Genomic DNA, 12,632 nt, shown 5'->3' on the forward strand with positions numbered 1-12,632 from the left:
ATTGCCGCTGGCATTATAAAGAAACAAAGGAAACCTCCAGATAAAGCTTTGCTGTTGAGAAGGTTTCCGCCGGAAAAAAAAAGGTAATGTAGGCGTTCCAACGAGATAAGGGTAAAGATACGAAGACTGAGGGGATGCACGCCGTTCGTGATATCAGTGCATTGTAGTGACGGTATATGGCTCACTGCGGCAAAGGTTACCTTTCAATGCTGAGCGTGTTGATTAAGCCGGAGGGTGTGCGCTACCAGAAGCATCGGGCAGCCAGTGGAGACGCCATGGGTGAGACGTTTCGAACGAAATTTTTACATGTGTACAGCTGAATGTCAGAGCGTACTATCGGCTTATGAATTAGCCTCAAAATATTTAAATGGCTAATGTCTGTATTAATATTATGCGCACAGCGACATACAACATAAGGTGTAGGTTTGATTCGTCGCCTTATTAGACTACCAAGACACAACATGGCAAACTGCCATCTTCCTTGTTCTGGACACATTAATCGAAATCATTGTTTCTAACACTTTACATTTGCCTTTTACTATGTTCGACCATTTCGCGAGCGGATTATTCACGCATGGCACAACATGTCGTAGTTGCAATGGTTTTAATAAATCCTACTACATGCCTTTCTTTTACTGAGTCTGAGTGATCAATCGAGGGTTGGCATCTCTTTTCAACCATACTGAAATAAACTTTTTAGGAAATCTTTATAGGTGAGGTGCGGGCATGCCCTAGTGTTCAGATGTCGGCCGCTGTATCGCTACGATTGCGTTCGACGACCATGAAACATAAATGTTGTGCAGATAGTATAGCATGGCACCTGAAGACATAAATAAAATAATAGCATTTCGCACACATTGCATAACAATTTCAGGGATTTTATCTGCCAAAACCATGATATGACTTTGTGACACGCCGCAGTGGAGGGCTCCTTAAATTTCAACCCCCGAACGGTATAGCGTAGATTGAGAACTAATCTCTAACAATAACTCAATGAGACATTGATTTAGCAAATCTGTGATCTTGTCCGTGCCCTTGCAGCTTCATTGCCTTAGCAAATCTGTGATCTGGTCCCTGCCCTTGCAAATCCATTGCCTGAGCAAAAATATGATCTGGTCCCTGCCCTGGCAGCTTCATTGCCTTAGCAAATATGTGATGTGGTTCCTGCCCTGGCAACTTCATTGCCTCAGCAAATACGTGATCTGGTCCCTGCCCTTGCAGCTTCATTGCCTCAGCAAATCTATGATCTGGTCCCTGCCCTTGCATCTTCATTACTTTAGCAAATTCGATCTCGTCCTTGCCCTGGTATCTTCATTGCCTTAGCAAGTCTGTGATGTTGTCCATGCCCTTGCAGCTTCATTTCCTTAGCAAATCTGTGTTCTTTTACCTCTGTTCTTGCAGGCTCATCTCGCGTTTTATTCAAGTGTATCCTCCTGTATTGCATCGCGGCTTTGGCTGCGGCACAGTTGAACCCGTGTCCCGCGCCAGAGTCGCTGAGTCCGTGCGGGTGCGACTTCACCGGAATCAACTGCGTGAAGGCCAAGAATGTCTCGCAGCTCGCGAGGGCATTCAGCGGAAGGGAGAAGGTCATGCACAAAGCTCTATGGATTCAGAGTGTGCCCGTGGACGCGATAGGCGCCGGCATTTTCGGGGACTACGCCTTCGGGAAAGTGTATATCGAGATCTGCAACCTGACATCCTTCGAGCTGTCGGCGCTGAACAACTCGGCCCAGTTTCTGTCGGAGCTCAGCCTCTTCGGGAACCAGCTGACTGGGATCGATTACAAAAGGTGGATGTAGCAGCTGATATATTGAAAGTCGTTCGCGGGTACTTCTTACATGGAAAAGCTATCTTATGGTACAGTGAGCGACAACTCAGATCTGGACTAGGTAGTGTTAGCTCAAGGCGTTTTTTCGTTAATCTTTAAGCCAGTAGGCGTAATGCGAACGTGATTTCGTTCTGCACGCCTAATTGGAAACTTAAGCTCTCTTTCACAACCAATGGGGGCCTGAAATATCAATCCCGAGGTATTATTTCTGAAACCGATTCTACCTTGTAATTTTTTGTTGGCGTTTCACTTGTCTTACACTGTTCATTAGGCTGCTCGATACTGATCATTATGAGCATGTTGTAACACTATTATAGCATTGTAAAGGTAGCATGCTTCGTTCAAACACAGTACGAAGATTGCGTTGTCAAGCGAAATTTCAAAATATAGCGAAGACAGCACATTTTAAGCGAAATCTCTACGACAGTTTATGTCATTCTAACTGCAAGTACTATTTCTTACGTATAAAAAGGCAGATCAATCAATCTTGGCATTGAAAGCGACCATATGAACTGTTGCTGTTGTAATAGCGGATAGACAGCTTTAGCCAACATTGGCCAACACTTTAATATCCACCATTCATCAGCAAGCAGAAGCCATGCCCAGCCATCCCTTCACAATATAATTCAGGATTATGAATTGTGTAGCCATACCTAAATATTCCTTGACATTTCTGCACAGCTCATATTGAATTACTACACAACACAGGCGCTGACTTCAACTGAGCTTTATTAGCAAAACCAGCTGCGTTGCGACGGCGCCTGCCCTGTGGCCTCTCCTCAGTCCTCGTTCAATTTGCGCTGTGCAAGCAAGTCGATATGGAATCACCAACTAGCCCACCCTACCATTCTATCGACATGAGTCATCAGAAAGCGAAACAATTCAGTGTTAGGCAGTGCCATCGAGTGTTGGTAGAGGGCGATTAACTATGGCGCGCCGTTCTCCTCTATGCGAAGGAGAATGGCGCACCTTCTGGCTCTTACGTCTCCATGGAGCCGGCGCGACGGAGCAAGAGCACAGGTCGCGCGCGACGCGAGGGCCTCTGCGCGAGAGGGAGGTGCTGCGCAAACTACAGAGTGACGTCGGGCCTCCCCTCTCACTCTACTGAAGTGATGCACTAGTATTTAGTAAGGAGTCAACTGATGAGTGAAGTAATACTGTTCTGTAGTGGCTACCCATTACTCCGAGCCTCTAAATTACCGCAATCAATCAATTTTGATTAATTATTCTTACAATTGATTGGCCATTATATTAACTAAACTTATGCTCTCACGTCATATTTGTCCTCTACAACTCTTAACTTGAACCGTTACCTACCTTTTATATTAGTTACTGTTTTACTGGTGTTTCATAACATTCAAGCCAGCGCTCAACTTCCGGTTGGCTGGGGTTCATTTCCTGTGTGCTCCTTGAGAAACAATGTCACTAGGTGCTCACGCCAAAATGCGCAACGTTTTAGAGGGCTATTTACTCTACTGTTGAATAGTACTAAGCTGTTCTTAACGACGATCACTAATGCGACACAACGCACCCAGCAATTCCATAATCACGAGCTGAAACCGAGGATCTGACCTATTAATGCTGCTTTCAAACAATGCAACAATGTCATAGGTGACTATGTTTCAAACTAAAATGACAACCGCCGACAAAGAATTTCAATTGCGGCATTCAACTGTTTTCTTAACTTCGCGGGCGGAGACGCCCGGTTAGTGGAAACGGATTTCATTTAACGATTGCCGCCTCTCCTTGTCAAGAACGTTTCGCTGGGAAGCAACAGTAGTGCCATAGCTTAGAGTACACGATTATAGACGCTTTCAAGATTGCGATAGCAGGAGCACGTGGTGTACCCCAAGAATCTTCCGGTCACTTCATTTAATATTCTGCAACACCGAAGCGTAAAGCGTTTTTTTAACATTTGTCAGAGTAAGGGAATACTCTTTTTCCACCTTCGCATAAAAGAAAGGCGCTTATAGTTAAACACTAACTCTTTTAGTGTTGTGTGTAGCTTTGAAGAATATTTAATTCAAATATATTGCTAGACACAGGGAGAAAAGTGTTGAAACTCTACGGGCTACTCGCCAAGGCTTTTGTTCCCCGCCAATCCTGCTAGCCTACGCCAGCGCAGGAAACCGGAAGCTGTCCAGGGCCTGTGTTAGTAAACAGTGAAACACTCTATAAAAATTTTTAGGAAGCGAACGAGAAGACAGAAAGACCACCAGGGGTACTGTTATGGACACTGTAATATCCCACCATTGCCAAATTTCGTAACGGTGGCATTCTAAGCCAATGACAGAGGCGGCAGGAACCTTCCAGGTCAATTAGAGCTTACAAAATGACTAATTCGACAACGTGGCGAAAAGTGAAAATGCCACGACAGTTAGAGCTTGGGTACTATTCGAGCAGTACCCAAGTTCTGACTCAATACTTCTCCCTCCTCTTTATTGTCAGGTGTACCGAGTGACATTCTTTGTTATCTTCCAGATCACCCTACCAAGTGCCGTTACGAGTTGTACAAAAACCTTGATAAAAATAAGAATATGTAAAAGTGATGAAATATGTTCAACTAATGGTCGTATTTCACAGAGTGGATATTAAGGTATGTCATCAATTCAAATTCGACTTATATGATTAGTACATATTTGTATAAATAGCAATTCTTATAAACGCTACGGCAAACTGGTAAGAAATTGGTAGTTGTGCTTCAAGTGAAGAGCTATATTTTAAGGCGAAAGCCTTATATGCCTCATCAAATGAGAAAAAGGCACAATCGGTGTCAACACACACTATCCAAAAAGTCACGTGATCAGAGATTGCGGCTTGATGGAGTCCTCATGTGAGGTCATGATGGGTAGATCTGCGACAGCATCATGACGTCAGAGATCGCCAAAATTTGTGACATCGCTATGACGTCATCACACGGAATCATCCTATGGTGAAAAGTGTCCTGCCCCGGAGGCAACGCAATACTAGGCCAGGTACACAAAGCTTCCAATGCTTGCGATCCTGGAGGCAGTGCAAAGCCACGTAAGGTGCAGAAAGACAATGTCTTACTAAGAATTCTAAGCTGCATTCTGATCTGATGAATCTGATATGATCAATTCTGAGCTGAATTCGGATGTCTTACTAAGAATTCTAAGCTACTAATTCTGGTCTTACTAAGAATTCTAAGCGTGGATTGAGTAATTCTACATCGGGCAAAATTGGGTACGGCAGCTTTTAGAAATTCACAGCCAGAGATTATCTTCAGTGACTCCCAAAGGAGATTTGGCCTGGAATTTTTTTTCTCAGCACAAAATCACACCACAACGGCGTCGGTGAAAACTAATTTCACAGGAGTGGCATAGGGGGCGGCCATAGCCCTAGTCACACCGAGTGCAGAAAGCAGGGGAGAATCAGTGGTGGTGATATCGGACTCACAGGCGTCATGCCGAATGTTGCTCCGAGGAACGCTACCTAAACTCGTAAATAAAACTTAAAATAAGCCTATAACAGGAGATCATCACACTATATGGTGTCCTGCTCGCGAAGGTTTTGAAGGATAACGTCATGGCAGACTATAGCTCGAGGCTTTACCAACCGAGCGACGGTAGGCCCAGACGTTCAACCTCTTTCCATTACGCGTGACATCCTTCTCCAACAAAGGGCACAACGAAGACGATATGGCCTTACACGTGGATAACCCACAAGACTTGGATAGACAACAAAGCAGGGATTGGAGACGCATACAAAGCAATAGTTTCCCAATTTCTACCAACCTAAGTAAAATATATCCCACAAGATTGAGAGAAACCTGTCCATAGTGTTCAGACACACCAACACTCAGCCACATAACATGCGAGTGCTATCGAGAGACACACACACATAGACAGCCCACACATTACTAAGCAACCGCACACGTTTCACAGGCAGTGGAAGGCATGGCTTGCGGACAACGAAAAGAAGTGCTATATAGCTTTGCTTGACCAGGCCCAGCGAGCCACTCGTGCCAGCGGAGCCCTGGACTAAGGGCCCGACTATTACTGCCTGCATCCAATTTTTTTCTGAATAAAGTTTCTTCTTCCTCCTCCTCTCTCGGTATTGCTACAACATCCGGCTCTGCTTCAATCGCCCTATACACAGGATTGCCATTTTCGAGAAACTGCGCCTCCTGAACCTGGCCAAAAACAACATCAACAACGTGCCGGCGTTCGCGTTCAAAAACCCTTCGCTGCAGACGCTGATGCTGAACGAAAACCCGATCAGCAGCATCGGAGCGTTCGCCTTCCGAAACCTGCCCAATCTGAAGGAAATTCAGCTGCGCTCCATTCGCGTCAAGATGCTGGCCGCTTACTCCTTCACCATTCCCCGGCATAACCCACTGCTGCAGGTAAGAGTGATTAGGACACGTCTCGGAATACCTTGAACGTAGAGACGCTTTACTAAAAAAATCATGGACCCTTCGACGCTGTGAACGTGGTTGACTAGCGAACCTGTGTAGTACACGATAGAGAGGTGACACAGAATTTTGATGAAAGGTACAAGCACACTTTATTGTCTTGAGCAGCGGTAGGTGTTATGGCGACGAAAAGGAAACCCTGACTTAGACAAATCCCAACGCCCACCTTGCGCGATTCCGCAGAACAGATATACAATAACATAAAGGCCTATAGTCCGTTACAGAATGAATACAAGCTTCACTTACAGACATCACTGCCCCAACCAGAAAATATTTGCGCAGGCGTTCCATCGAATCAAGTTTGCTCATTTCCATGACGTCAAGCACCCTTCGCAGGTTTGAGCTAGTTGGTGTGCACATATCCCTGTCGCTGGTTATAAATCGAAATCTTAACGTCCTGACAAATTTCATCAGAGATTCTCACATCAGTGCTTAGCCGAAGATCTTATTTTAGGAAGGAACGACGAACCTTTAGTTTTCGATGTGCGTGGTATTTAAATAAATGCATAAAAAATCACAGCATATCCACGGAGTGAATGATGAGTGGGCGAAGCTGCGGAGGTTCATCGGTAAACCGTGAATCTTCCGTGAATTCTGCCCAGTACATCATCACCGACGTGAGATCGGGCGCGTTTATACTAAAGGTTCGATGAGTTATGACGACCTGCAGCTCACTTTAATTTTACATGTACGCTGTGAGTTTTCATTGTTTACAAAACCATTGCTTTAGAAAACATCTGGCGTCTTTCGTTAAGCAGCTGGCGTCTTTTCGTTTTGCTTTAGAAACATCTGGCGTTCTTTCGTTTTGCTTTTAGAAAACATCTGGCGTATTTCGTTGGTTTATTTCATCAATCAACGACGTTTTGAACAAAATTTTTATTGTTTAATCACGCACAGGATAAATCTCATCAGGCACTACCTTGGAGGTAAACAATGGCTGCTAATGGGAATGAGAGACAGAAGAAGTCGGCTTTTAGCTAACACTTACACTTCTACTTCTACTAACGTTTCCTACTGGAACATGCCAATGGCTGCTAATGGGGAATGAGAGACAGAAGAATTCGGCTTTTAGTTAACGCGCACGCTGCGAATTTTTTATTGTTCAACAACGCACAGGAAAAATCTTCCACCGGCACCACCTTGGAGGTCAAGATCTGGTACTAGCGTTACGAATGGTTACGCACTACTACGACTACGAGGGACGAACGGGTGCCGCCTTAAGGAGCTTCGCCCCTAAAAAGTACTTACGGTTTGAAAGGAAAACAGCTTGCCCTCCTTGCATAACTGTTCGATATTTTGTTTCTGGAACTATGTAGCAATTATAGCAGTATTGTTTAACTTCTACATGCAAATTCTCTGTACTTCCTGTGACATTGAATGAGCCATATATACATGTGTGTATTATATGTCTCTTTGCCTTGTACAGGGGGCCCGAAGCTTCGTCAAGTGGGAATTGCCACTTTTTGTTCGGGCCTTCCTACATTCTTATGGAAATAAATTGCAATTGAAATTGATATACCGGCCGTGGTCTTGGGGCGGAGCTAAAGTCGGGTTACAACCTAAGGTCAAAAGTAAGCTCCGCTCACAGCCGTCGCTGTACCACCCAGAGACAATTTGCCTACATGTCCAATCCAACTGCATAGTCATTTCCGTGACGTCAAACATCTTTCGCGGATATCAAGCAGTTGGTTTTCCCAAACAGACACAAGTTCATGTCACTGGTCATCAGTCAAAAAGTTTGAACTCTCTGGCTAATTTCAGGAATTATTCTCACATTACTCTAGGAGAGACGTAACATTTTATGTAGAGACGACAAAGTTTTTATCATTAATATATGAGAAGTATTTACATTAGCAGAGAAAATGTACTTATGGTTACAACAGAAACCACCTAGTCCGGCTCTCTTCATGAATGAATGACAGGCACGCCGCATCTGTGGGGGCGGAGGTTGCATTCATTCTCAGGTTGTAAGTGGCTATAGCATTTTAAGGCGAAAGCCTTAGGTGCCTCATCAAACGCGAAATTTGACCGGCGTCCCGCATTGCCGTCTCCCGTCAGCGTCAACACGAGTGATGCAAAAAATTATATTGTGATGACGTCACCATATGACTTCATAATGACGTCACAGATAGCGAAAATTTGTGACGCCATTACGACGTTTTATGACGTCACAGTGACGTCAAGTGATGTAACGTCACGTGATGACGTCATACCATGATATCGTAGTTTGGTCGAAGGTGGGCCGATCACGAAGGCAGGTGAGTGGCCTCCGATCTCGGAGGCAGTGGAAAACCATGTTAGGTGCAGAAATCTTTTGGAGGGTGGCGAGGTAGGGTCAAAACAACGACTGAGAAGAAAACGAAACTGGCTTTCGCCTTCCAGTCGTCTTATGTGAGTGCATAAGGGGCCCTGTGGTTTTTTTTTTTTTTTTAAGTTGCGATGGACTATAGGTAGGGGTCACTGCTGTAGAAAATACTAGTAACTCAGGCCGTGCTCGGTAAGGCACGAGGTACAGCATAACCAACTGCTGACCGGGGAATTTGTCATGAACACGCAGATTATTCTGAGCGCCGGCAAACTAGAAAGCATCGAGGAGAAAGCGTTCCACGGCGTGGCGCCCTTCACGCTGCGACTCACCCTGAATAAGCTCGAAGAGTTCAGCCGTCCGGTATTCCAGCCCCTGATGGAGGCGATGACGCAGAACGCAAAGCGGATCAATCAGCTAGGGCAGGCCAGGATCGAGACCCGAGGTGAGGCGGGGCCACAGGTCATTTCGTTGAACATTCTTGAATACGTTCGTAACCCTTTGCGACACGGCGTCTTCGCTTGGAGACGCTATTTACTTTTGCCATTTCTGTGCACCATTGGCAAGGAAGAAACCGCAAACAATGAGCTAATAGTAAATTAAGCATTCAAGATTGTTGCCTAAGGTTTCTTTACATAACTTCTGTTTGTAATATTTTACTACACATTATCGCTTTGTTGAAGACAGTACCGTGTTTAAAGAGACGTTGGACGAGGGGCGAATCGGCGGGAATTTCAAAGGATTTTTTTACCATTGTATGAGTGCTTGCTGCTCGCAGGTAGCTATGCATGCAATATGAGTTGGTCGTTGTATTCGGTTTATGAAGATACCTAGCATGACTAACTGTACAATATCTAGATAATTACTGACGTTGTATATACAAGTAACTGCTGTAAAGTGTACTGTAACTTATCATAACGCCTCCACATGCCTTAAATTTGGTCTCCAGAACCTTGAGATCAATTTATGTAAATTTTATATTTGATAGGCAGTCGAAATAATGCGTGTTGCAATTCGATAAAGACAGACTCCTCTCTGTCTCTAGTACGTGTCGATTCAAGATCAAGAGATGCTGCTCTGTGACAACTAATTCGAGTTCGTTCTGTAGAACAGAGCCGTTAACCAACCTATCTGGTGGTCGTGGTGGTCATGCATCAGGAGGCGGGTTAAACCCGACGTACAGTCCCAGTGGAAAAAAAAAAAATATTAGCACAAGTGACTGGCAGCTGGAGCGGAAAATTCGGGACACGCGGCGCTGTTGTTTCTGCATGTGTACCTAACCTGCGATAGGTATCTAAGCATATGTACTAATAACTGAATAAACTTCAAACTTCTAACGCGCGGATGGCGAGAGTGCCAGGCACATTATAATTTCCATGACAGAGATGGCCGGCAGAGGCATGGCCGCATGTGTCTTTTCGTTTGTTCGTTGTTTTAAGAGAAAACTGAGATAAAAGAGATGCTGTGGGGGTGATGATGATGTTGCTACAGGTGGTTTCAGCTTGGAAAACCTGGCCCACAAATGCTCCGCCCAAGCGTCTTTTTCCGGTGTTATGTTTACCAAGTGTCACCTAGGCCAGTTTCTCTCAGATGGATGGATGGATGAACAACTTTATTTTAGTCCTTCGGTACGCGTGATTTGCGCGCAGCGGGCCGCTCCCACGTCGGGACAGAGAGGCCTTGCCCCTCCGCCCTCTCAGATAATTTAAAAGAATAGCAGGCGTTTTCTTGCGGACCATTCGTACGCCTCCTGGAAACACAGCGGCTCCCAAAGCTAGCGCAAGGAAATACACAACAAACAAAAGAAAACGGGTTAATGTGCGCAGACACAGTAGGGCATGACTCTGCCGTAAAGTAACGCAAAGATGGCATCTAACAGGCGGGCTTTAGGATCGGTCGCTCTCTGCCGGCCAGCCCCTGCTTCAGAAATGGAATGTGCTTGGCACTCTCGCTATCGGGGGCTCTAGAACAACGCGGAGTGTCGAGATCTGGCCGCTTCAGCCACCAGTCACTTGTGCTACTTTTTAAGGCAAAAAATCCTAAAGTGATGACGTCAGCGCATGATGTCATCATGAAGTCACAAGTCGACAAAATTTGTGACACCATCATGACCTGGAGTAATACTGAATAATGGAGTAATACCATCATGACGTTAATGTGACGTCATCACATGACTTGGTCATTTTGTCAAAGGTGCCGCGATGACTGAGGCGGTGCGAAACCTGATGAGGTGCAGAAAGCCTGCGATGCCTCCGAGCCTGGAGGCAATGCAAAACCACGGTATATGCAGAAAGCTTTCGGAGGGGGGCAGTACAAGATCGATACATCGAGTGAGAAGAAAAAGAAGGCGGCTTTCGCCTTTGAGTCGTCTAAGGTGAATGCATAAGGAACTTTTGTGAGTTTTTTTTTCGCTTGGATTGTGCATAGCCGACAAATGTTCCGCTTGAGCATCCCATGCGTTTCTATCAAGGGTGTGTAACAAGATCTGGCCAAAAACGCCAAATGTCGCAGTAGTCTGCTGACATCTGCCATCTCGACATCCGGCATGGAATGATATCGACATATGGAAGAATTCTTTCACTGATTACCGCGAGGTTCTTCAAAGAACACGACTTGTTAGAAGGTAGTCACCCGTATCTTTTTTTTTTCTTTTTTTACCAGGCTGGCGTAGGACACCAGCAAAAGACAAAAACGTTTTCTTCTCATCACCCCGGGCTTCTCTTGGATCTTAGGGGCTTTGTGTTTGTCAGTGATCAATTTCTACATCACTTTTGTGTGAAGAAGAAAAGGTACCTTGAGTTATCGAAACGTAAAGCACTTTTTTTTATGGGCGAAAGGTATGTATGCATAATGAGCACACAGATCTCTAAACTGTAGCAGCTACGTCACTATATTCCTGCTAAGCGTAGGCGATTCAGTTATCTTTAGCGTTTCGAGAGGCCATAGAGGCAGCAGAATCACAATTTTTTAATGAGAGAGTGGGTGAAAGAAATGAAGAAGGCCGGAGGTCAAGCAGATGTCCGGTGCGATACCCTGCACTGGGCCTTCAAAAGTGACGCAACTTTTCCTTCCAACATCGATGCAGGTAACCGATTCACCTGCAAGGGCTGCAGTTTCTCCTGGCTGACGACGCTGCAAGGAAGGCCGGACCTGTATCTCATGCTGTTTGACTTCCGATGCAGAGATATGACTTCTGTATGGAACGTGACAAACTCCCTCATTGGCTGCCCTCGTGGCGGAAAATAAACGCACTGACATCAATCAATCAATCAATCAATCAATCAATCAATCAATCAATCAATCAATCAATCAATCAATCAATCAATCAATCAATCAATCAATCAATCAATCAATCTACATTTACAGAAAAATTTGGTGGTCTACAGGGCTACAAGCCATATGAAGCTTTACTGGGTTCACGAGGACCCTTACCATGGTAGCATACAACGCTCACAGAAGTAGTATGCAAAACTTATCGTATTTACAGTGTGTGTGGGTAATACTATAGGAATATCACAATTGAAAGTGGACCGAATAAAGCGCTTAGCGATGGATTAAAGTAATTACAAAAGCCCCGCCTTGGTAGTCTAGTGGTTACCGCGCTCGATTGGTGGCCCTAAGGTCGCGGGATCGAACCCCGTCCGCGGCGGCTGCATTTTAGATTGAGGCGAAAATGTTCGAGGCCTGTGTACTTAGATTTAGGTGCACGTTAAAGAACCTCAGGTGGTCGAAATTTCCAGAGCCTTTCACTACGGCGTCCTTCATGATAATATCGTGGTTTTGGGATGTACAACCCGAGATATTCTATTATTATTATGTAATTACAAAATAAGGTAATAAGACGCTTACGAAGATGTCATATCTGGGTAACATAAACAATCAATATGTACGAACATGTAAAGAATTGGGCCGATATGCACGCATTCGACCCATATATGGCAAATACAGCCGTATGAGCTGCCTCATTTTAAATATTTCCATATATGATTATACAGCCACATAGGACACACATGGACATAGATCTGGCCTGCAACTGGCCAGTTTTAAGTCAATACATGTATGTA

At 44.9% G+C, this 12,632-nt stretch overlaps 1 protein-coding gene across 1 annotated transcript; it reads left to right on the top strand.

The window, feature by feature from the left end:
* Window positions 1-215: 215 nt before the first annotated feature.
* LOC119371627 (oplophorus-luciferin 2-monooxygenase non-catalytic subunit) lies at window positions 216-11,833 on the top strand. Its single transcript, XM_037642078.2, has 5 exons — window positions 216-279; window positions 1,402-1,789; window positions 5,948-6,194; window positions 8,821-9,013; window positions 11,654-11,833. The coding sequence occupies exons 1-5, from the start codon at window positions 276-278 to the stop codon at window positions 11,812-11,814; spliced, it is 993 nt and encodes a 330-aa protein (XP_037498006.1). The 5' UTR covers window positions 216-275; the 3' UTR covers window positions 11,815-11,833.
* The last annotated feature ends 799 nt before the right edge of the window (window positions 11,834-12,632 follow it).

The sequence above is a fragment of the Rhipicephalus sanguineus genome, chromosome 10 (genome assembly GCF_013339695.2).
Source record: "Rhipicephalus sanguineus isolate Rsan-2018 chromosome 10, BIME_Rsan_1.4, whole genome shotgun sequence".
In the NCBI taxonomy this organism is placed as follows: domain Eukaryota; kingdom Metazoa; phylum Arthropoda; class Arachnida; order Ixodida; family Ixodidae; genus Rhipicephalus; species Rhipicephalus sanguineus.

Coding starts and splice junctions, on each gene's coding strand:
- LOC119371627 (XM_037642078.2), top strand. Junction 1,790..5,947: donor ACTGGGATCGATTACAAAAG/GTGGATGTAGCA, acceptor CCCTATACACAG/GATTGCCATTTTCGAGAAAC. Junction 9,014..11,653: donor GGCCAGGATCGAGACCCGAG/GTGAGGCGGGGC, acceptor ACATCGATGCAG/GTAACCGATTCACCTGCAAG.